We start from the raw sequence: 26,287 nt of genomic DNA on the forward strand, positions 1-26,287 counted from the left end.
GAGAAGTCATTCATTTATACATACCTACCTAGTGTTTGTAGAAATAGATAAGGAAATTATTTTTTATGTTGCAAACAAGGGGAACAAGACATTAATTTTAAAAATCAGTATGATTCTCAAAAAAATTAATCGTTTCTAACACGTCAACTGGCTAATGTAGATTGCCGGTGACCTACGTTAGTGGAGGATTTGCCTTCAACAGTTTTCTGATGGCAGTTAAAGGCTTAACGTACGTCAGCAAAAAATAAACATTTTTATTATTATTGATTTATATAGCAATAAATAAGTCAAAAAACGACATTTCGATAGCTAATCAAATTTATTTTATTGATTCATTAATAAATTAAGATATCAGTGCGGTTGCCACATACATACATAAAAATTTAATTTTTAACAACTGGCTTAATATAATCTTTAAGAAAATCGAAAAACCGTACTGCAAAACGATGTACCTATTTACAATAAATAGCTTAAATATGACAAATACGACTACATATGTAACAAAATCTTAATTAATCCAAGTATCCCATGTGTAGTTGTGCAAACTAGGCGCAGACATGCGGTCGATAGAAGCCGGTGCAATTCTAGGAATCCTCTTTGACATTTCAATATCCAGTAGTGCTTGCATGGTTGTAACCAATTCTGGGTAAGTTGAGGACAGATCTGTTGTTTCACATGGATCCTCTATTATATTGAAGAGACATACCGTATCTGGAAATGATAAAAGTAATTAATTAGATATATTGCTAACTATAGCTTAGTAAATACGTCACATAGTAGAAGTGACGAAGTGTGGGAGAGCCATGCTTAAGTACGGCACGAATGAGCCGACTCAACTGTAGTGATACCACGACCTCAAAGAAAACCGACATGAAACAGCGCTTGCGTTGTGTGAGTGAGGATACCTGCGGCCCAATTACCCCTTTACCAATCCTCGATTCCCCAACAAACTTTAAAATCCTAACTCTCAAAAGGCCTGCAACGCACTTGTAGCACCTTTGGTGTTTCAATTATCCATGGGCGGCGGCGATTGCTTATCATCAGGTGATACGTCAGCACGTTTAAGGGCTCATTAATTAAAAAAAAGACCCATAAATTAAACAGATAAACTTACCGTTACTAGGATAACATATAGAAGTAGCAGATGCATCGCAATTGATTATCGTCTTATTCCTCAAACTCAAGAAGTCCATATCGAAAGTTCGACCGATTGAGTGAAGTGCACCAAATACTTTGCTGTCAGCAATAGTATCGATATATGAAGGCGGACTGCCAATGAGGCCTCTGAGATCACCGCCCAAATATTCACTGTGGCTTTGAATGGGTTCACCAGTTATCATTTTATAGTCTCCATACGTTATTGATGCGTATCCTGTGTAATCATCGATTTCGACCATCGTTTTCCTTTGCGACGCTGAATTAGAATTGATACTTTCCCATTGGTCAACTCCATCGATGTCTGTAGGTGGTTCTACGCCCGCAGCACTTAATAAAGTTGGTAGCCAATCCGTGACGTGCATGTATCCATCCCAATAATGATTTGTGTTGTTCAAGTTTGCACTCCACAGTAGCCCGACAACTCTCACGCCACCCTCGTATGGTGACATTTTAATTCCTCTCAATGGATAGTTTGAAGCATAATTTGCGAAAAGTCCAGTCGTCATACCTCCATTGTCGGCAGCGAACACAATAATCGTGTTTTCTAAAATTCCTTTATCTTGTAAGGCTTTAACGATATCGCCGACGCTATCATCGAGTTTCTTCACCATGGCTAAAAATTTTAAATATTTGTTGTTATAGCTAAAGTATCTAATTCAAAAGGTCTTTTATCTTTTAAACGTTGCCCCACATTAGTATTTTCTCCTGTGTCGTGGGAGCGTTTACAAACATACAATTTCACATGCACATGACACCCAGACCCGAAACAACAATTTGTGGGTCACACAAAGAGTTGCTCCGTGCGGGAATCGAACCCGCTACACGTTGCACGGCAGCCAGTTGCCCAGCTACCGCGCCAACCGTGCAGTCGAAAAGGTGGTATAGAGTTTTTAGAAAGTAATAATTACCAGCATACATTCTTCTGTCGGGTGACTCGATGTACCTCAACTCTCTGACTACTTCTGGTGGTGCCTGCAGTACAACGGTATCACCGCCAGCATGAGGAGCGTTGTGGGTAACCATCAGGAATAGAGGATTGGATGAATCGTGATCATCAATAACTGAAATGAAAAATAGTGTTATGAAGAACCAAAGCAACGTCACGCCTTTTATCCCCGAAAGGGTAGGCAGAGGTGCACATTACGGCTAATGCCGCTATACAATGTACACCCACTTTTCACCATACGGTACGTAATGCAACTACAATCTACACCCCCTTTTAACCATTTGTGTTATAAGACCCATGTAATAGGGGTGAGCCTATTGCCTATATACTGGGCACAATCCAGACTCCGTGCTAGTACTGAGAAAATTTCGAAAAACTGAAAAGTAACAGTAATACTTTGCTCCACCCGGGTATCGAACTCGATCCCCTAGTCTAACAGACGCACTTGCGACCACTCGACCAACGAGACAGTCTAAAATGCTTCCACTATATTAAAACCCATGCTTCAATACAGTGACCAAAGTACTAACAAGATTTGGAATCTTTTCTTTAATCCGCTAATTTACCTTTAACAGCTTCCTCTGTGTATACATCAGTAATGTAACCTTCAACGTCCCAAGCAGCAGTAAGATTCCTGAACAACGCTAGTCCTGAAACTGGACCGTCTTCCCACTAAAACCAGAATTCATTTTATTAGTTGGTGTTTTTGTTTTTGTTGATGAAAGTGAAACGTTACACAGCAGGAGTCATGCCTTTTATCCCCAAGAGGTAAGGCAGAGGTGCACATTACGACACGTAACGCCTTGCCAAAATGGTATGCAAGAGTCGATTGGTTGGTTGCTTGGTTGGTGGTAGAAAGAATTAATATAAAGGATAAAAAATATTTTTAGGTCGGGAAAATTCTCTAAACCTTAATTAGTCTTAGTCTTACTAATTTTAGTATAAAAACGTTGCCTCACACTAGAATTTTCGCCTGTATCGTGGGTGCTTTTACAAACATACATGTTCACATACACATGACACCCAGACCCAAAACAACTATTTGAGATCACACAAAGATTTGCTCCATGCGGGAATCGAACCCGCTACACGTTGCGCGGCAGCCGGTTACCTAGCCACCGCGCCAACCGTGCAGTCAATTGATTTAATGAGGATATTTATAAGTTTAGAATACAATAGCTTAGTTTTTGATATACTCACAACTTCTGTAACAGTGTATTCATAATAATCTATGTAGCCACCCCTATGCCCAATATAAGTATCAAACCCTCTACTGGTTGGTAAATATTCTCGCCTGGAACTGCCCGCATGCCATTTACCAACCAAATGAGTTGAATAACCGACGTCTTTGAAATATTGTGGTAATAACCTCACATTGGTGGGAATACTCCGATCTTCACTCATTCCCAGAGGATTGCCTTGCATTCCTGGAATATACATATGTGGTAGAATATTTATTATTTTCGCTTATAGAACGTCTAAGAGAAAACATTTACTTTTAACAAACAATGTCTGTACCAGAATTTCCGACTAAAAGGAAAGCAATTTATTGTAAACTATAACATCAGCGCCATCTACTATGCTAGAAAAAAGCGAATTTATATATTTTTTTAATAAACGTTTGCCCTTCTCCTGTGCCGTGGAGACCCGAATCAAGAATTTATAAATCACACAAGTAATCAATAAGTTGCTCCGTGCGGGAATCGAACCCGCTTTCTGTCGCACGGCAGCCAGTTGCCCAGCCTCCGTGCCAACCGTGCAATCAAATAACAGAAATTAAATTGCGACACAATTTGACATAGAATTTTACGATTAACACTTTAAACGCCACGGGGGTCACCGGTGACCGACGTTAGCGGAGGATTTGGCTTCAACAGTTTTCTTTTGGCAGTCAAAGACTTAAGTAAACATTTCGTCTGTTGTAACATTAAATACATATTTCATACCTGTCTTATATGAATATTTTCCAGTAAGGAGTGCAGCTCGTGAAGGAGTACATATCGCGTGGCTGTAGTACCTCCCGAATGCCACTCCGGAATACGCCAACGAGTCAATGTTTGGTGTCAAAATTTGATCCGAGCCGTGAAAACTGACGTCGTTCCATCCCTAAAATATAACTTAACATCATGATATTGTTCTCCAAAAGATATGACGTAGGTATGTTATCTGAAAAGACGTTTTATTAGGCACAATTCTCAAATTCCATGCATGTATTTTGTCACTGCAACTCCCATAAAGTCCCATCTCTGCATCATCTAATGATCAACTATTAAACAATGTAACTAAGCTAAGACATTAAGTTCGCCTGTGCATAGTTTTAAGTTTAAGATAAACAACAAATTTATTCATCATCAACAGCCTATAATTGGGCACTGCTGACCAAAGGCGCACGCTTGGTCAATGCGGATTCGCGATTTCAAACTTATAATTAGAAATTATAAGCCCAGGTTTCCTCACGATGTTTTCCTTCATCGTTTGTCAGTGGTGTCTAAGTAATGTTAGATAGTACATATAACTTGGAAAAAGTCACATTGGTACTTGCCGTTAGTGAGTTTCGAACCCGCACCCTCATGTGTGAGAAGTGAGTGTCTTAAGCCTCCGGGCCACCGCGACATAAATACGACATAAGCTAATTAGTATTATATAATTAAATACAATAAAGAGAATATTAAAGCGTAACTTACCAGATCATCAGCCAGTATAAAAACGATGTTTGGCTTGCTTGCATCACAGTAGGATGCTATGAAGCCGGTGAATATAAGGACCGGCAGCACACTAAGAAGTCCCATTCTAAAACATTGGTTGTTGTAACACTAGGTTTATTGATCTTTGTTTAACACTTTAAACGCCGGTGGTCACCGGTGACCGACGTTAGCGGAGGATTTGCCTTCAACAGTTTTCTATTGGCAGTCAAAGACTTAATAAATGCACGAAAATCAACTACCGACAAATTGCTTCGCAGCTTGGCACATTATATTATTCTAGTTACAAAATTATGTATCGTTACTTTATGAATGAGAAGAATAAACAAAAATTGACTTTGGAATAAATTAATATCCTCTGACCGGTTTCAATCACGGTAACCAGTCCGAAACTAGATTAAACAAGTACGTAGACGTGCTAATATACACATTTTTCTGTGTCCTGTGTCTTAACTAAGTATCTAAATTCGATGTGATGACAATGATACGTGACTGGCAAGAGATAAGTTGTATGTTCATTTTTGTCAGACAAACTGTCTGTTATACATATTGTATTGCATATACAAACATACATAAGCCATCATAAATTTACGTATGTAAAGTTATGTATGAAACTATTATTCATTAAACATTTTAAAACATCAGGTAAGTATAACATTTTTTTTGAACATATTTTTTTACGGGATTAAATAATATCTAAGTACAGATTATCAATATGTATTTGGTAATTTATATCTTTTTATATGATACTATGAGAGATATACTTAACTAATTATTACTGGTTTCAAGATAGTTATCGCGGAATGCTGTTCATGAATAATGAGCCTCTAGCATGGCTAAACTAGTCGAGTTAGGTACTCGTCAAATAATTAAGCCGAAAAACATAATCATTACTTTATAATAATAGAAAATAGGAACTTATCTATCTATCTATATGTCTTCATTAAAATAACAAATGAAAAAGAACGACAACTGGCAGGTGAGATGGGAAATACAAGTAGTATAGTGCTGACCTCAAAAATCTTAGGCTTAAAGTATTAAATAAATTTGGAACGAGCTCCAGATTCACAGATACACAGACTGATGGACAATTCAGACAATTTCAGCGTTTCAAATTTATATTAATTGAAATAAATGCTTTGACTTTGAATAAATAATAAAAATACCAATTGTAATATAGCATCTACTTTTATGTAAATATACTTTTTTACATACATACTGTATACATTATTTTACAAATAAATTTACACAAGTATTAAAAAAATATTTACCTGAATCTGTGTCTGGACTTCTAGTGTACAGCTTGTATTTAGCATAAATTCTTTGTAAAGTTAAAGTATATATAGAGAAATTAGATATGACTTTATTGTAGGTAGACCTAATAAACTTGATATTATCGGTCATGTAATAAAAAACGAAATCATTGATAAAGAATGTCCCCTAAAACGTGTGCGAAACATTATCTTGGTATTGCATTCACGTGTTTCTAATTACAGAAGACTGAATAGAAGAGCAGAACATTACCTCTACCATGAGTTTGAAGCAATAGTATTTGTCAATAGTCGCTAGCGATGACGTAAATTTTTCAACGCTCCTACCTTTCACCTATGGAACTAAAATATGTCACACAAAAATTTTACTAACTACCTTACACTGTCATCATCCCTATTACACTAGGTATTTGTTTGACTCTCGCATAAAGTTCATGACAAAAGCCGCTCATTTTTATAGAAGTCACCACACACAACTGACGAAAAGAACCACCTCTGCCTCATATTTTGTGTGAACAAAAGATGACATTAAACTGACTTGTTGATAAAAAAAGTTAGGCTAGTGCTAAACTCGAAGACTAGCAATTATGCAAGTTGTCGGGGACGAAACAGGCGAACATCTGGGTCATCCAATAACTCATCAGCAACATTATCACATGGTTAACTTTGGTCATTACGGGCACGTCGGTATTAACTTGGACAGTATCTGACCAAAAACTGTTGCTATAACTGACGTACAGTAAATAGGACGTAATCTAAATCAACTGCCTCGACTGCCTCGTTAGTCGAATGGTCGCAAGTGCGACTGCAGGGCAAGGGGTCTCGGGTTCGATTCCCGGGTCGGGAAAAGTATTACTGTTTTTTTTCGATTTGTCGAAAATTTTTCAGTAGTAGCACAGAGTCTGGAATTGTGCCCAGTACATGGCAATAGGCTCACCCCCTCTTACATGCGACTTATAACACAAATGGTGAAAAGTGGGTGTGCATTGTATAGCGGCATTAGGCGTAATGTGCACCTCTGCCTACCCCTTCAGGGATAAAAGGCGTGATGTTACGTACGTCTAAATCAATATGGCAAAAAAATATTAAAAGACAAGCAACCGGTATTTTATTGCCCTTAGCACGTAGATATAGGTGCAGATGATGTCATTTGCATTTAATGCACACGAGCTGCATTCTTTTCAATATCAATTATATGCAAAAATATTGTACCTAAAGATATCACGACACGTGTGACCAAAACACACGTACACCACTGCTCATAATTTTGCATCTTTCTGTCATTGAGAAAATACCTGTTAGACCTTCAAAAACTAACCTACGTATATATCTATAATATGAAAATAAGTCGGGTTTTCCTTCCTGACGCTATAACTCCAGAACCCACCAGGCGATTTTCACGGTTTTATATTCATTGGAAAGATCTCGGCTCCGTGAGGTTTATAGCAAAGGAAATTAAAAGAAGTGAAAAATCATTTTCACATACAACGCCATCACTGATACAATAATTAGCGAAGCCTTCTGGTGGCGAAACGGAGTTTGCCGGGTTTGCTAGTATATCTATGTATGTATAAAAGATTCAGCCGGTCGATCCGTCCATTTTGAAACGGTTCGCAGAAATAGGAACGAACGCTGTGGACCGTTCACCGCAACTTTGCGTACATAATGCACTTGTCAAACGTTCCACTTGAACCGAATGCCGCAAATTTTCATACTAACTGCGACTAACGACTACTGTTTTAACGCAAAACTTTTCATCAAAATTACAAATTTTATACTATGTTCGTATAAAACTATGTTAAGTACCTACTCCTGTTTTGTGGATGGACTTAGGTGAGGTCCTGGTTATTAAAACAGGATCCTGGAATTGTTTATAAAAGATGGAAGTAGTCTGACTCAAACAACAATGCGGCGGTGGAATTCGGAACTTGAAAAATCAATTTTATTCTAATATTATACAATTATTTTACGTTTTAAATAAAATAGATCGACTTGGACTCGATTACGTAATCATGTAATTGCAATAGACCGTGCCGCTTTTTTTGCTTCTTGGCAGGGGTTCTAGAGGGCCATGCCCCCAGATTAATAGATACCTAATGAAATTAAGCATAAATTCTCGTAGGTACAACTGTCACGTGCGCATATTTTCATATATTTTTGGGATATTCGTTTTAGAGCCGATTTTGCATATAAATCTTCTTTATCAGACGTCAATTTGAGTCGTAGTAAAAAAATACATATATATAGTTTTAAAAATATTAAAATTTTATTCATTTAAGAGTTAACACTAAGTATCACACTTTATTTTAAAAGATACAGATTAGAACAGAGTAATAGATATATTAGTGGTATTTCTTATATCATTATAATACAATAAATCACTGGACAATTAGAATTAGAACTTAGTAATAATATAGTTAACTTAGAAATATCGTCAACAAATACTTTAATATAAATAAAGTTTTGAGACCTTACCTTTTAAGAATGAAAATGGAAAATTTGGAAAATAATAGTGTGAATTCACACTGGGTTGTTTTCATTGGTCAATCGTCGACAATCGTTCTATCGGCTAACGGGTCAAAAGAGTTGTGGGCACAAGCTTTACGGGCCCCAAACTGGTCTGACTTAGGGGCCCAGCCTGTGTTATTGGTTGTGTCCGAATGGTTATAATAATAAAATCAATTCTTAATTAGGTAGATACTTCTTACAACGTAAATAGAAAAATCTATGAAAGTTCTTCAAGTTGTACAAATATTTAAACATTCCATCTTTGTTACTATAATAGTATTTATAATATTATCTACAATAAATAACAAAAAAAAGATAAAAATAATATAGTTAAAAATATGCTACACTTCCAAACTAAGAACTTTATACAAAACTAAGGATTTTACAGGACCGTAATGCTACGTACTCTAATACCGTCGTAAGTACGGTCAAATAACAAAAATACTCAAACAGTTGTTAAAAAACATATACCTAACTACACATATTTACAAATATTCTTTGAAATCAATCTGGAACCATTTCACAAAACATCAGTAAACATCTCACATCATGACTAACGCACATAAGATCCAAGCATAGCACAAAAGTCTTTAAGAACATTTTGAACCAACCTTCTCAAAGAAAACGAAGATTGATTGATATTACAAGGTACTAAAATATACTTCTCAAAATACACAAGAAGTTCCGTAAGCCAGTCGTACGATCACAGTTGATAACTGAAGCTAACGTAGTGTTTCTATTAACAATTCTTTCCTGGTTAAAATTAAATGAAAAATCGAAGTTATCGATCGTTTTCTTATCATTCGTTACTGAATTGGTGCGAGTTTCATTGCAGCAGATCCAAGGATGCCACACATAGTGGTTATTCGCAGGGTCTGCAGCTTCTTGCAGTCTGAGTGGTCCTCTCCTCAATTGTGAAGACCAGAGTGCCCGAAGCCGGCTAGTCAACAATGTGGCTATCTTGTTAGCTCGAGTCCATAAGTCTCGGCTCTCAGTCGGGTCTTGTCTTACATTGTACAAACAGCCACGAGCTAAAATAATATGAAATATTACAATGAATGCACAGGAAAATTCTTATTATTATAAGTAAAGTTCATCTCAATTGGGATTTGGATCTAATTTGGGTTGGATTTGTTATTAGAAAATAACGTGTATAAACAACAAAAACTTCATATTTATAAAGTATGAAAAGTTGATCTTTAGATTGATAGTAGTATACTTACTGGGTGTGGGCACACAAGGAGTGGCATCCCTCTTAGTTTCATCAGCTCTAATCGTAGCTGCCTTCCTCATAGCCCTTACGACGTCAAAGTCTAAATACCTTCCAATATCTCCAAAAACTCTAGTTACGACACTATTTCCCAATGCAGGAAAATATTCTGGAGGAGGCATTTTGTTCGCCATCAATTCTGCTCCGTAATATCCATTGCTAACACCGGTAACATTACCTACTATAATTTTGTAGTCGCCAGCTCTATAAGAGGCCCAAGCATTAGTATTGCTATCTTCAATAGTTATTAGGACTTCCTTGCGTTTGGATACTCCATCAAACATAATGGAATCCCATTGATTGACTCCGTCTATACCAGTTGGGGCTCTGCCTCCAGCCGCTGTTACTAATGTGGGGAGCCAATCTGAAATATGCATCAGTCCTTGCCAGACCTTTGGCCTGAGTGAAGCCTGCCAAATAAACGCAGGGACTCTCACTGCACCTTCCCAAGGCGTGTTCTTCTTTCCTCTCAGTGGTAAGTTTACTCCCCAATTTCTCAATTCTCCAACAGTGGGGGCTCCATTATCAGATACAAATACAATGATGGTGTCCTCAAGGATCCCCTTGTCTCCTAGTGCTTCAACAATTTTGCCAACACTTCGGTCTATTTGCTTAACCACCTCTGAAAATTTTAATTGCATAATTTTAATGATCATTGATAAACAATTTATTTTTCTACAAATCTAAAGTAAATTTTAAAGAAGTCATATTTTTGAGAAATAGTTACAATTTAAGCAGTACATTGCTGAGTAATCACAATCAGTTTAAAGGTTTATACGTTTTGTCATTATGAACTAACCAGAATAAAGGCGCCTATTGGAGTTTGCGATGTAGTCATTCTTCACGGGAGAGTAGAGAGGTGGCTGTAGTGCAGCGCCAGCATTAGCAGCGTGCGGGGCGTTGTGTGTCACATGCAGGAACAACGGCTGAGATGTATTGTGGTACTGGATTACTGGAGACAGAAAACACAAATTAAAGTGACTCGCAATTGCTAACCAGACCTGGGTCAAACACTTCGTCTTTCTTTCAGGTTCCTTCAATTATATTCTTAGCAAGGTGTCTGATAGTTCACTTCTATCAGATAAAGTAGAGAAGGCTGTTATTTAAATGCTATTCTTAAATAGGACATCCGAATATTTATCAACAATTTCCTAGTAAAGGGACTTGTTAAAATAAGTTATGAAACTGGGTCGTATATCGCAACACATTGCAAAGCTTAACAAAAGGTAAAATGTACAGATATGTTACACTTATAATTAAGGGAATTTGGCCTTTCTGCCAAACAATAGGTCGGATTCCAACACATACATCTCAAGAATTACATTGAGCAAAGAATATTTGCATGATTGCGATGGGCTTTAACTAACCATACATACATACAATTTTGAGCATATTGCAATCACAGTAAATACCATACCAAAAAACAAATGCATATTGCAGAATTACAATTACACAATCACGCCCAATTTTAAGTACTAAAGATGAAATCGTGCGTTTCTTTTATTGAATACGTAAAAAGTATTGCAAAAGGTAATTGGATTTTGAACAATGCTATTGTAAGGCACTTCTGTTTGTACTTACTTTTGACTGCTTTGTCGGTGAGTGCGTCTACAATGTACCGGTGTTCGGTCTCCTGAGGTATTTCATCATCGTAAAGATCGAGACCGAACATTAGTCGTCCATTTGGCCACTGGAAACAAATAATGATCTTTTATTGTAGGTAATTTAACAAAATATTGAGTTATTACTAGTTGTTTATTGACATAGAATTAGGTCTTCGAGTAATCAATTATTTTCTCTAAGCTTCAAGTAATCTGCGTGGTAATGTACAGTAAATTAATTTTGATTAATAATATAGAAATCGGTTTTCCTTCCAAAAGTAATGTGATTATTTTAATATACGAAACATAAGTTATGTTAAATTTCCTTTACTAATTTCTAACCTCCTGTATACGTCCGTAAATAATAACTGCCGACTTCTTTTACATGGTCATTATCTTATTAATTTTCATTAGGTGCAACAAATTAGGTCACGTGCTGCCGTGCAGCTTGCACAGCGAGGCTCATGGGAGACGTACGTCTCCCTAGGGATGTGCCGTAACAGGCGTTGCACCGTGGGGGCTCAAGAGCTGGTCTATTAAGAGGTCTCGGTGCCCCTTACAGGTGTAAAGTGTGGCCACCGGGGTGGTTTTAGTAGGGTAGAAATCTCACATTCCCTAGTATATTATCCCCAAAAAGCTAGGCGCCTTTTGAAGGTTTCCCCCGTCATCAAATAAAAAGGTGCAATAAATTAAATCCCAAAACACAAAAAGGTAACAAACAGATAGACGCAATTACTTTCGCGTTTATAATAAACCCATTCACTTCAAAGTACTTTCGCGGCTAACAAAACGTGACTGCATATCCGCGTTGTTTGGCCTTATAAAATTTCATGGCTCGGTTACTAGGTGTCCACACCTAATTACCTGCAACGCACATTTGTATCAATATTTTTTTTACCTGACTCATTTTACTAAAGCCTTTCTGAGTTCGGTAAAAACCTACGGAATTTTAAAGTAATTTAAGTGACTATTAGTCAACCCGCATTGAGTAAGCGTGGTGATAAATGCTCAAACCTTCTCCGTGAGAGAAGAGGCTTTGGTCAGCAGTGGCCATTTATAGGCTGTTGATGATGTGACTATTAGCCTTGTTTAAGTTTAATAAAAATCATCTTCGCCTTGGGCGAGGCGAGAGGGAGTGTCAGACTCTTACTGACTAAAAACCACCCCGTTCCTACTCCTGCTTTACGAGCACTATTAGTAGCTCAGAGTCTGAAAATTCGGTAGTTCTTCATCCCAATGCCTTCGAAAGTGCTTACCTACGTCTCTCTTCTATCTGACAAACTATCTATAAGATTTTGTATTTCTATCAGACAAACTTGCATTCGTATTTTCATGTATTAGTCCAAACTCATGCAATATAATATTCTTATATCCTACGTGGAAATCATAATAACTTTTATTATTAATTTGAAAGATACTTACTGTTTCAACTTTGTTGTACGTGTAATAGTCGATATAACCTCCTCTCATGCCGTAGTGATGGTCGTAACCTCTCGAAGTGGGCAGGTACTCTGGCCTGGACATGCCCACATGCCACTTGCCCACCAAGTGTGTCGCGTATCCCAGTTCCTTCAAGTACGAAGGCAGAAGGCGCTCCGTCAATGGTATTCCTCGATCTTCTGAGTTGAACAGGGGAAGACCGTGCATCCCTGGAAAAGTTAATTGTTACTAAATATTTTATTTTGATGTTTATTAGACCGTGTTGTAAATCTATTCTCTTTGGGTTTGCCACAGATACTCGCCACATATGCAGCTTAAGATTTAAGATCCTGATTGAAAGACGTGAGGTAAGTACACAGCATGAGAAATCTATCTAATGTTAAGATTTTTGAAACAAAATCTTCTTTTCTTTTCTTCTTTTTGAAAATCGTTGCCCCACACACTAGGGTTTTCTACTGTTTCGTGGGTGCGTTTACAACAATATGTGGATTACACAAACAGTTCAGGAATTGAACCCGTTTCATGTTGCGCGGCAGCCGGTTGCCCAGTCACCGCGCCAACCGTACAGTCAAGCAATTACATCATAACAGCTGATTTAGCACGTTTGCGCATATTAGGTACCTATCGACACTGCATTTAAGTTCTCTAGAGTTATGTCAACGCGGTAGTATTCATAGGCTCAGATAGAAATGTTACAATCAATAAATGTCTTCAATAAATTACATTACAGTCTAGTGAAAGGTTTAGATGAAAATATCATCATCGCCGAGGTAATAAAATGGTGTTAAATAGGCAATTAATAATTTATAGGTAATTGTTCTCGTCAGCAAGCACGCAACCGCGGGAACCAACCTTACATCATGATCGGTAAGAAGCATTGTATTCATTTAATGTAAAATTACGAAAAAACTGTGTTTTTTCAAATAATTATTTTTTTTTTAATAATTATTGTATTTTCCTCGCTTCCGATAGTAATATTTATCAGTAGCTTCTACCCCCGACTTTGTTCGCGTTTCCATTGGTTGTGCGTAATGTCAGACCATCACCTATCCCTGTTCCAAATTTCATCCCGATCCTGTCAGCCGTTTTAACGTGATTGAGTAACAAATATACACACAAACACACAATCTCACAAACTTTCGCATTTATAATATTTTCATTTTATTCATCCTTTTCCTAGGTAGACCTTTCTACATAGACCTTGCTTTTTTATCCTAGATAAAAAATAATTAATAATTAATGTGATGTAAGAGTTTGCAATCATGACACAGAAGAAAATCTTGATATTGGGTATAAACCGAAACACATAATTTAAAAATCACAAACATTATCCAAAACATTGAGTATTTTACGAGTATCAACAAATATTTTATTTACTCGTAAAATCAGCAAGTAAATAAAACCGTCTCATTAATTGCCTCACACCGCAACCACTGCACATAAATACTTACAATACAGCGGTATGAATGAAGCAATTACTTTGTTATTTATTAATGTACAAAAAGTTGTAAAATTACTATATTTTATATATATACATAATTACCGAAAGCCCTAGTTTTGCGAAAGCATGCCTACACAGCATTGCGTATCGCGAAGGTAAACAACTCTCATTCGGTAGTTCACCTTCGATAACATTGCACTTTCTTGAATGAAATTACTTTATAATCAAGAAATGATAAAAATAATTAATTGGAACCTTATAATTAGAATTTTACATCGTTAGTCATTATCGAGGAAAAGGCGCCTTTACTTCTTTCTTTTTTTCTTATCTGTCTACTGTTTCTTGTTCTACTAATTCTACCTGTGGAAACTTGTAATTGGCCTTCTTTCAATATTTCTCAACTATCTGTATCCTAGCTGTAAGTTTTCCGAAGAAAATAAAATAAAATAAATAAAGGGTTCATCACTGTTCTATACCTATCTCTATACCACTATCCTCAATACATATGTGCACCTCTTTACCTCTTTACAAGCATTAAATACGATTAGCATTAGGAAAACAAATGGATGATGGTTTGAATAGTAGAGTAGGTTTCTGACGTCATCAGACTATCTACGGTTTGGTCATCATTTCTTTCTTTTTTTCTGCGTTATATCGACATTAGACCACTAAGCGACGTGGTAACCGATGGTGCGGCTGACAAAGCTGAACTTGTGATTTAAAGACCTGATTAATTTATAGTCAGCCATGATGATAACAAACATGTGGCTTAAATTAAGTCACAAGAGGTTTCTCCATATGGCATGCACCACCTTAGATCTCATCGTCGCTTCCCATCAGGCAAGAATGCGGTCAAACGCACTCAAATTTTTCGTTAAAAAAATAGTATAAATGATGATACGAGTATTCAATTTTAAATTACTGTTCATTATATATTAAATGTTCTTACCCAATCGCATGGGGTATTTCCCCGTGAGTAGTGCAGTTCGTGCGGGTGTGCAAATCGCTTCGCTGTAGTAGTGGTGCAGTATAGCGCTCTGATAGGCCAAACTATCAATGTTTGGGGTCAGAATCTGATCTGATCCGTGGAATGATACGTCGTTCCACCCCTGTAATAGAAAAAAAATATCTGTATTATAATTTTTATATTTGGTGCATGTAAATATATTTCATCATCGCCATCAGCGAGAACGTCATCATCATCAAAATCTAGAAATCTAGAACACCTCCTTTGCTCCAGAATATAGGGTTTCTAATCATTAAAAAACCCTGATATGATAATAAAGAGTTTCTAAAATATTGGTACTTGGTAGCTAATGACAATATTTGAGTCCAAAATCAAATATTTAGAGCAGTTACTAATGATACGACAATGATCTACCGGCGATCCGACTGGATTATGGTTATACAAACGATATTCAGTTCTATAACAAACATAGACAAAAGCGTCATAAGTGAAAGAACTTCATAGTCTAATAGACAAAAATATAACACCCACTTATCACCACTTATGTTATTTGTTCAACAATTACGTTCATGGCATAATTCTAAATCCGAAACCGTGACCGAATTCGTACACACACACACACACACACACATAACTGACAGTTTAACCGTGAAAGTGTTGAAAATTCTTAACAGTCTTGACTTGATCTAGTATCTTGGTACGTAATGGAATCAGTACAATGACAGCAATAATAATAAATCATAACATTCATGGTCACATGGTCAGACTAAAAAACTGTTGTCAATGAAACTATTGTTATGAAATTACTATACTTAGTATTGTTTCTTGTTTCTTTCTTTCAGTAGAGCGTGAAATGAGTTGCATTTACAATGACGAATTTAATTTTAAAATTATGTTAATTATCTAAGTATAAATGTCTAATGGGTTTAGCACATTATTTAAATGGGTACACCAATAAAGTATTTTTGGGTTTTGATTTCGAAACTGTTACTGAAATTATGGTGCTTAGTAGTCGTATTCTGTTTACAAATTTGAATCAGCCATTTATAAGTAGGTTAAAAATCTTTGAAAAATTGGCTTACTTAACAGTATTCTGCTTCATCATTGATTATTAAGAGAGGCTCACAATTGCACCTAATAAAAATTGTTACTAAGAAAGTCATATAAAATATCAATACTTTTCTCAGTACATTTATTTTTAACTGACTTCAAAAATAACGGAATGTGTGTATGTTTGTGCGCGATTATCTTTGTTTGACTGAACCGATTTTCAACATAGTATTTCACAAATGTAAGAGAAGTTTTAGGGATATTACCTGAATTATAAAAATGGAGGCGACAAAGAAAATTAAAGGCGGATCCATTTAAAAAATATATATATTGTCATTGTTTGTTAGTAAATAAAGTTATAGTTATTGTTATTTATTGAATTGTTATTTATTTATAACTTTTTATTTGGTTTTACATGGTTCTCTTCAGTAAGTACATAGAAATATTCTCAAACCATAAACTACAAGGACATTAACATGGATACCTTCCGCTACGAATCGCCGAATGAGAATTAAAATGGAAACAAACTGATCAGTGTTGCAGATTAAAGTATTTATTGCACGAATTGGAGTTTGCTCGACATTTACATGTTAGTGAATGGGTCCAAAATACCAAAGATAAATAATAGGGTCACTAAAATGGTCCAGTACCGAACAATACACAATATGATACAAAGGTAATTTGATTTTATCAGCGGCTGCTTTTGTTTGAGTGTTTGAATTGATTAGACAAGATAATCTTTTTTGATCTCCCAGGTCCAATTGAAAACTTTAAGGCTACCTACTCGTTCATTAATTAATTTATTTATTCTTATTGGCCTTCCAATAATTGTATACATTATTACATTTAATAACAAAAAATCTAATATATTTAAGTATTTAAGTAAAATGTTACAATCGATTACACGAGAGCACATCATTCAATTCATTAATCAAGTCGTCACAAGTTCGAAGTACTTAGTAGTATCATTTTGATTTCTGGGTCGACCAATATAGAATATAAAAATCCTCGGTAAATGTGCTGTCTACGACAAGTTTTTTAGATTTTCTAATACAAGTTATAGAGTTGACGTTGATGTTCATGATGAGGACTGAAATAATCTGCAGAAAATCACACCGAACGATAAAAAAAACTATACGTATTTTTTCTAATGTAAATACCCGTGAACTAAATAACGTCTAAGTAGTAGCCGTTTACTTTATTGTTTTGTTTAAAATTCTTTCAGTTTTTCTTACCGTTGAAAATATTTTTACAGTATCTAATGTATTTTAATAGAAAATCACTCACCCGTAACCAAAACTCATATTTTACACATTAGTGCTGATTCTAATGCTAATAATCACTTTTCAGTTAATTATTAAAAAAAACGTAAAAATTAGCTCATATATACTAAACAATACTATATTACACTAGCATCTAACCAAAGAATATTAAAATTAATAAAACAATTTTCCTCATCTCATTTCATTAAAATATGTCCAAAATAACATAAACTAAAAAAATGTAGTACATTAAATTATGTAGAGACAGGGCATTCAGACATAATTATTAACATAGAAAAAAATCAATTAGGTACTCTAAAGAGGAAATTCAAACTTGAAAGTCATTGGGGAAACACATTTTTTCTCTCTAACTTATTACCTCTAATAGATACTAAAATTATTCAATTAATTTTGCGGTGTCGCCATATCGTTATTCTTATTTTTTTTTTATTAATGCCATAAACTATAGTTTTAAACAACCATAGCCAATACATCCGTAGCTTTCGTTTCGCACGAGGCGTCATTCTAATAATATAATCTGTGGTAAAAAAACATGCACACTCATCTACTTTTGCAAAACAAAAACAAAGTACTTCAGATGGTCGTAAGTTCCTATTTATACATTTACACAAATTTGAATTTGTCACACCATAACTCAAGAACGACTGGACTGATTTTCATGGCCTTGAATTTGTTGGTAAATAGATGAACACTTTAGTGAGTAAAATATACATAATCTAACTACATACATCTTCATCACCTAAGCTAGATCTACTAACTTTATTATGTAAAGCTGAAAAAGTTTGTTTATTTGAACACGCTAATCTCCGGTTAATCTACATATGAAACTATTGGTCCGAATTGAATATTTTTTCTCTGTTGGATAGTCCATTTATAAATGAAGATTATAGGTTATAAAACATCACACCACAGTCAATAGAAGCCGAATAGAGAGGGTGACACCGCACGCAAGTAGCTAGTCAATTATACAATGAATGATTACTATTAGATATATTAAGATCGTTTTTATATCCGTTTTTTTAATGAAAACTTCTCTATTAAAGATATAGCGATAAAATATATCAACTCGTAATAATAAATTATTTATACGCAACACTAATTATAGTAATTATTTATTATTTTATTGCAAAGAATTATGAGAATAATTATATAACAATAAGTACATATATCCGGTCACAAGTTTCGCAATAACTATATATAAAGCTGGTTGAACATGAAAACTTGTTTTTAATTGATATTGTAATATTTTTCTTAGTCGTAGTAACATCGAGAAAATTTTACATACAATGAATGTAATTAGGAGCTCAAATTAGTTCTTAAATACCATTGCATGCTGTTCTATCAAAGACCTTCAACTGTATACTACAAAGTGCTACCATTATCTATGGTATTATCTTTGAATTTAATGCTGTCTATTTGATATTCTCAGACAGAGCATAATTTCAGACTGCAAAGTTACTAATAAATCTCTGGAAAGCTGAAAAAAAATATTAGAATTGACTGGGAATCAAACCCGAGACCTCTTGCTACCGCAGGCAATCGCAGTGGCTACCGATGAGATCGATGAGAGATGTTTTTTTATTTAACTTTTTGCAACTTTAGTCTTCAAGGGTCAGGTATCGACTATACCTATAAGGCTTATTAGGTTACATAGACTAGAGAAGATATTACGGCGTTTATGGCGTTTATGTAAAAAAATATTGAATTTTGACTAACAAATGACAACCAGTATAATTTTAAAGACTTTAGACTATAAACATACATACGTTGGTATGTAATTGTATACATATGTATACTCACATCAGTCTCTTGACACGATTCTAGCATACCTCTTTATTTTCATCTACACTAAACAATCTTGTCATACGGGCTCTATGTTCTGAATTTACATGAAAACTACATAAATAATAGTAAAACAATTATAATTACCATATCGTCCACCATGATGAACACAATGTTTGACGGTTGCTGTCGATACCCTGATATCGTGGTCGATATCATAGCCAAAATGATCCACCATTGTTTCCTGAAAAGTAAAATTAATTGGGTAGTATCCTCGGTCAAAAATAAATCATTAACATTACAACATTTCAATACAATAAAATATTCAAAAATAATCACACTCTCATTCATAAATTTTATGAACTACTTTTTGCTAGCTAAATTTCTAGAAATAAGTCTGCTATTTGACGTTAAAATCTGATGACGTAATCATAGAGTATTTCATAGAAACTTCATAGAAAATATAGTTTATGACGTTTCGAAAAAAGTATTGAATTTGACTAGTAGGAAACTAGCCTATTATGACATTAATTCCCTAAGTACGAAGGTAGTATTTACCTTGGCAAGGCAAGAAAAACTAAAAAAAAAAACATTGAATCCAAAATAAAATCTTGGAATAGTCTTGGGACTTCTTTATCAATAGCTCGTGAGATTCTGCTGGACTATGGATCTACTCTAAGTAATTATTATTGTGGCATAAGTCGGGGCAAAGGCTAGTTAGTGTCTTTAGTAGTTACCCAATGGGGTAACCGAGTGTCGAGCAAGGTAGTTTTTAGAGGGGGAAAATCATCCAATAACTTCTACCGCGTTGGGCAAGGCGAAAGGTAGTGTCAAACTCTTACTGACTAAAAATCACCCCGTTCCTACTTCTATACTTTTCTAGCCGGAGCCGTAACCCGCTGGTCCGCAGTTCCGGAGGCAGACCACAGCTCCGGCGTGCTAGATATTACGAGCGTTATCACCGTAGAAAACAGAATTCTTTGAGCGATTTACAAATCCTAGTGTACGGCAACGTAAAAAAAAATCTTCTACAGATAATTAATGATACTATTTGAGTGGAAGAGACGTACTTTTTTTTTGTTATTTAATTGTTATCTCTTTAGTTGAGAATTGTATTAGATTTCTTTTACTATTTAATTTCTTCTTTTGTTAAACAAGATTGGATGTATAACGTAATGGTGTTGCTATGACGCTGTATATGTGAATTTGTAAATAAATAAATACTTAGCTAGGTATTACAGAAGATAAGGATATCCGAAACTTGTATGTGACTCATTGAAGAAGTTCGAATTTAAATATTTATTAGCTAAGCATTAACTTTTTACACGATAGTTTAAAGTACTAATAGATAGCGTATAAGTATTGGCACATTTTACTTATGTATCGTGAAATGAAAATATAAACGGAAAATGTACTAATCTAAAGAATTAATTATGAAACGTTAATCGCAAGGCTGTAGTCGTGGAAATTGTGTAACTAGCTTCTGCCCGCTGCTTCGCTCGTATTCTCGTAGAATAAAACGTAGCCTAAATGTTATTCCGGACCAAAATCTATGCCGGTTCCAAGTTTTATCGCGATTCCTTCAGCCGTTTTGACACGATTGAGTAACAAACATACAAACAATCTCACAAACTTTCGCATTTATAATATTGGTAAGATAAATAGTTAGTTATATCTATAAAGACTTCTTTAGTAATCTTATTATCTAACTTACATCGTAAAGTTAATAAGTAAAGTTTAACCGTCGTACTCAGAGTCATTTAATGGTTACTTAACCCAGTCCTTAGCAATTGTTTTCGATACAAAATCGTTACTAAGGAATACGTTAAGTTATCATTTCAAAAAAAATATTGTAAATTTCGTGAGACATACTAAATTAATTATTATACAACTAGTCGAGTTCCTTGTCAAACAATTACGTGAGTAAGTCGATAACATAATAATTAATTTAATGTCTGAATACGGCAGTTAAATACTTATTATTAGAAACTGTGAAAAGGACCTATCTAATAATTGATATAAAAAAATTAAAATCACTGCGTCATTGAAAGAATCGTTCAATATGATTGAACTGGTTTATTTAAATACTGATCGAACTGGTATTGACTGCCTCGTTTGTCGAGTGGTTGCAAGAGCGACAGCTGGGAAAGAAGTCTCGAGTTCGATTCCCGGGTCAGGCAAAGAATTTTGCTGGGCTTTTTTCGGAGAAAAATTTCTCAGTGGTAACACAGAGTGCGGAATTGTGTCCAATATATGGCGATGAATCACGCTCTTTTACATGGAGCTTATAACACAAATGGTGTAAAGTAGGTGTACTACATACATTGTACATTAGCATTACGTGTCATTGGTAATGTGCGCCTCTGCCTACCTCTTCGGGGATAATATGCGTGATGATAACTTGGTTTATTTACAATTGACAATAGTAAATAAACCAAGATAATAGTAATAAAACAAGAATGATTTTAAATTTATTGGTCGTGCATCCGAGGTGACAGGCCCCGGTGCCTCCTTCCTATAGTTACGCCACGAAATAACATATAAGCATCTTTAACAAATGTTAATCATTTTAAATAATAAGTAGTGAAATAGTTTAAGAAATCAATAGGAATGAGTCTGTACGTGAATAAAGTTTACAGCAGCTGATACATTTCCATGATCATTAATTGATTAGTTACGTCTACGGTACGCAGAACAAGGTTAAGTACTTGCACTGAAAATTAAGTAAGTATTGAGTTCTGTATACCCTTCTTTAGGTTTTCTCTAGGAAAAGACTTTCAGTATTCTATCTTTTTTTTTAACCAAAACGTTGCCCCACATTAGGATTTTCTCATGTGGCGTGGGTGCGTTTACAAACATATAATTTCACAAGCACATGACACCCAGACGCAGAACAACAATCTGTTGATCACACAAAGAGTAGTTCCGTGTGGGAATCGAACCCGCAACATGTTGCGCGGCAGCCAGTTGCCCAGCCACCGCGCCAACTGTGCAGTCATTATATCTCTATGTACTCTTCAGATTATAATCTAAATCTGTGTCACGTTTCATCTAGAATCGAGCAGTAGTTTTCATGTTATACTCATACAAACATCTACATTTAGACACACAGGTAAACAAACAACATCTAAATTTAAACACACAAATATAAAAAAACCGCCATTCTAACACTTATTTAATGAGTAGGTAAAACTATATTACCTTGTCATCTTTACCAAACAAATTAATCCAAACCTAATTGTTTCTATTTCATTTTACAACCGTGCGTTTAGCGAAGCAATTAATACAAAATAGTGTAACGAATCTCATGACTAATGATATGACTTACTTCCTCAATACCAGTGCATTACATGCAATTCTATGTACCTAGACACAGCGTTAAATAAATCATGACCTATTCCTGTACCCTTAATACGAGTTTGCTTTGCGTTGAACGAAAACGAAACGAGAATGCGTTCGGCGCTCTGATTGGCCGGCACGGTTGAAACAACCAATCAGAGCGCCGAATGCGCTCTCGATTCGATCTCGTTAAACGTAAAACAAACTCGTACTTAGTCCTTAGAAGAGGCAAAATCAATAAATCTATTAATCTCTTGTACATGAAGACGGTTTTACTATATGCAATCTCTTTGCTTGGTAATTAGGTTTCAGGTTGGATCGCGGTAATCCCGCCTGCATCAACTGCAGGCGGTCGTTTTGGGGCTACGGAAGCATAGAACGGAGTCTCTAGGCGACCACAGTAACCTCAGGGAAGATGGTGACATAGTGGTCATGTGTTACCGTGTCCAAAGAGGCTCTAGATGTGCCGTAACTGGTGTTGCACCGTGGGGACTCCGGGGCTGGTCTATTAAAAGGACTCAGTATCCCTTACTGGTGCTGAAGGTGGCTACGAGGGTGGTGTTAGATCGGTAAAAAACCCACACTCCCTAGTCTTTCTCCCCAAAAAGACAGGTGAAGGTTTCCCCGTCATCAAAACAAAAGGTTAGATCGCGGTATAAAAGGTTTTAGTTTATCATAGAGGTTCTAAGGTTGCGGACGACTTTACGGGTTGCCGGGTCTCTGACTTAAAACAGGAGTAGAAACGGGGTAGTTTTAGTCAGTAAAAGTCTGACACTCCCTCTCGCTACACTCAAGGCGGGAGAAGACATTTGGCGATTTACCTATCTTCAAAAAAAAGGAGTCACGTTAAATATATTCTACTCTACCCTCATCCTATGACAAATAAATAAAGGTACCCTTAAATCAAACCGTAAGCTACTAAACTAAGTAAGACAATCGACAAACTAAAAAATTAAGATTACATCTAAATACTAAGAAGAAAACATTTGTATTTTACAGTCCAATAATTTTATTACTACGATTTTGTTATTGCACGATTTTATTAACATAATCTCCATAATATCTACAAGTAACATCTGTAAGACGTTTTTTTAATTAAAATAAGGAATCTTACATTTTGTATCGTCTTTGACAATAGATTTTTTATTTTTTTAATGTTGCCCCACACTAGGTTTTTCTCCTATGTCGTGGTATTACAAAAATACAAGTACACATGCACATGACACCCAGGGCCGAAACCACTAGGTATATGTGGAGAACACAAAGAGTTGCTCCGTGCGGGAATCGAACCCGCTACACGTTGCACGGCAGACAGTCGCCCAGCCACCGCGCCAACCGTACAGTCAATTCGATTAGATTCACCCTAAGACTTGTCAAAAGTACGCTGGTAATATTTACCCTTCTGAATATGAAGCATAATGTTACATTTCACGTTTTACCAGAATTTAGGGAATGTGAACTTAGACATAATTAGACACACACACATGATCCACCTCGCCTGCTTTTCCCGACCCAGGAACCAGATACGAGTATTCGGTACTCGCGCTTACGAACACTCGAAAGACAGTCATCCAACACTTTTTAAGGAATTAGGTCACTCCAGATTTCGGAGTGACCTCTCTATATTCCTTTATAAAACTACAATCGTAATATTATGTATTTAGTACACCTACCTACTTTAATCTTTAATTTCGCAATTCCGACCGGATTAATTTCGGTCTAGATTTGAACAAACGTAATTAATAATTAACATAAATTCAAGAACAAAAACAAAAAATACTAAATAAAGAACTTACCAACTGACATACTGATTTACGTTACACATTTCGAAATTTGAATAAAAAAAACAGCACTGGCACACACAGAATTAACGGCTCACTAAAAAAAAATATTTGTCACTGAGATGTCAGTTGAATTTCGAACGTAACGTAAGTTAAAAACGTATAGAGGTCTATACAGCACGAGCGCTCAACTTACACAAACCTCTGAAACCGTGCGAAGGCTGTATTCTATTGTAAATTGCTTAAGGGCGATGTGATGAAGGTCATATTTATGTATATTCGCGTAAAAATGAATTTACTTAGGCACACTGACAGTTACGCATCATTACCTTCCTGTTTAATAGTCATCCGTGCATAGTCTTGGTTGGAAAACAGTCAAACTTAGATAAGTCCAAAACTTAAGAACGACTAGTTTTTTCTTTATATTATTTTCTATCATAAATACTATGTATAATAAATAGTTTTGCGGATATCAAAAACGGTTCTCATCTCTCATATAGTCTAACATTTTGTTTTAAAAAAACAGTTGTCGAAAATTCACGTTCATTTTATTTCCCGTGAACACATTGTTGACGTCTATCAGCCGAACTAGTGTTTAACAAAAGAACTAAGTAACTGTCACTGTATCGATAAATAAATTGTTCCGACTTTACGTCAATATGTACCTAGGTAATGACATTGCAGAAATGGTCTATTATTATCAGAAAATTAAATGGGTCTCCGAAATTGGCATTTAATTTAAGTAAGAAAGGTATGCTTGCAAAATTTACAATGATAAATTGTATCGCTAATAATAGGTACATTTTTATTTACGCAACGACAATGTCACACAAATGTATTTGGCTGTCTATGAAATGAGGACTTTCATAATGGACATGATTCTTTGCAATGTCCCGACCTACGCGGCTACGTACGTTGTCATTGAATAAAACGTTTTTGCTCTACATTCTTATAGGATTATATTATTATGAAATAATGCAAACATTAGACTGCACGATTGGCGCAGTGACTGGACAACCGGCTGCCGCGCAACGTGTAGCGGATTCTATTCCCACACGGAGCAACTCTTTGTGTGATCCACAAATTGTTGTGTCGGGTCTGGGTGTGTTGTGTATGTATGTTTGTAAACGCACCCTCGACACAGGAGAAAATCCTAGAGTGGGGCAACGTTTTAAAAAAATTAAATAATAGTATGGTAATTAATGTGATGCATCTAAATTAGTGGCTTCTCATACATGAGGGTGCAGTTTCGAAACCTACCAACAGCAAGTATGAATGTGACTTTTTCCGAGTTATATGTACTTTGTAAGATTATTTCTTAATAATCTTATTGGTCAGTTGTGTCTTCACAACTGACTAATATACCTGAGAGACCTGGACAATTTTAATTTATTTTTAATTATAAGTTTGAAATCGCCATCACGCATTGAGCAATCGTGGTGATTAATGATCAAACCTTCTCCGTGCGATAAGAGGCCTTTGGTCAGCAGTGGCCACTTATACGCTGTTGATGTGTGTAATGTGTGTGTGTGCTAAGCAGAAGTACAAATTTCGTTAATTTAGTTTTTAGATAACAGTACCTATACGAGGTTAACGACCCTTGAATTAAATGTATTATTCCAAATTGCTACAGTAGTAATGTTTTCAACATTATCAAATTGGCGTCGGCGATTGCTTACCATCAGGTGATCCGTTTGCTCGTTTACTAGCTTATACAATAAAAAAAAAATAGGAATAATTCCAAAAAA

The 26,287-nt window shown here is 35.6% G+C and overlaps 3 protein-coding genes across 5 annotated transcripts in view; 1 reads left to right on the forward strand and 2 right to left on the reverse strand.

Annotated features, from left to right (window-relative positions):
- The window catches only part of LOC118268625 (transcription initiation factor TFIID subunit 13), a 136,768-nt gene that overhangs the window by 92,060 nt on the left and 18,421 nt on the right, over window positions 1-26,287 (forward strand). The window lies entirely within an intron of this gene.
- Window positions 327-6,148, reverse strand: LOC118268295 (arylsulfatase J-like). Its single transcript, XM_035582732.2, has 8 exons — window positions 6,078-6,148; window positions 4,789-4,894; window positions 4,051-4,210; window positions 3,305-3,531; window positions 2,671-2,776; window positions 2,067-2,219; window positions 1,115-1,771; window positions 327-711 (listed from the first exon to the last, which is right to left on the reverse strand). Exons 2-8 carry the CDS (start codon window positions 4,891-4,893, stop codon window positions 509-511), a joined length of 1,611 nt encoding a protein of 536 aa, XP_035438625.2. The 5' UTR covers window position 4,894; window positions 6,078-6,148; the 3' UTR covers window positions 327-508.
- On the reverse strand, window positions 8,320-25,145 carry LOC118268646 (arylsulfatase B). 3 transcript variants are annotated; one of them, XM_050706587.1, is made up of 9 exons: window positions 24,869-25,145; window positions 24,555-24,636; window positions 19,567-19,663; window positions 15,287-15,446; window positions 12,879-13,105; window positions 11,437-11,545; window positions 10,655-10,807; window positions 9,809-10,477; window positions 8,320-9,616 (listed from the first exon to the last, which is right to left on the reverse strand). In XM_050706587.1, the coding sequence occupies exons 2-9, from the start codon at window positions 24,581-24,583 to the stop codon at window positions 9,237-9,239; spliced, it is 1,824 nt and encodes a 607-aa protein (XP_050562544.1). In that variant the 5' UTR covers window positions 24,584-24,636; window positions 24,869-25,145; the 3' UTR covers window positions 8,320-9,236. The 3 variants fall into 3 exon arrangements, with proteins under 3 accessions (XP_050562544.1, XP_050562545.1, XP_050562546.1); XM_050706588.1 differs by lacking the exon at window positions 24,869-25,145 and adding an exon at window positions 24,736-24,808; XM_050706589.1 differs by lacking the exon at window positions 24,555-24,636.

This window comes from Spodoptera frugiperda, chromosome 29 (genome assembly GCF_023101765.2).
Source record: "Spodoptera frugiperda isolate SF20-4 chromosome 29, AGI-APGP_CSIRO_Sfru_2.0, whole genome shotgun sequence".
Lineage (NCBI taxonomy): Eukaryota > Metazoa > Arthropoda > Insecta > Lepidoptera > Noctuidae > Spodoptera > Spodoptera frugiperda.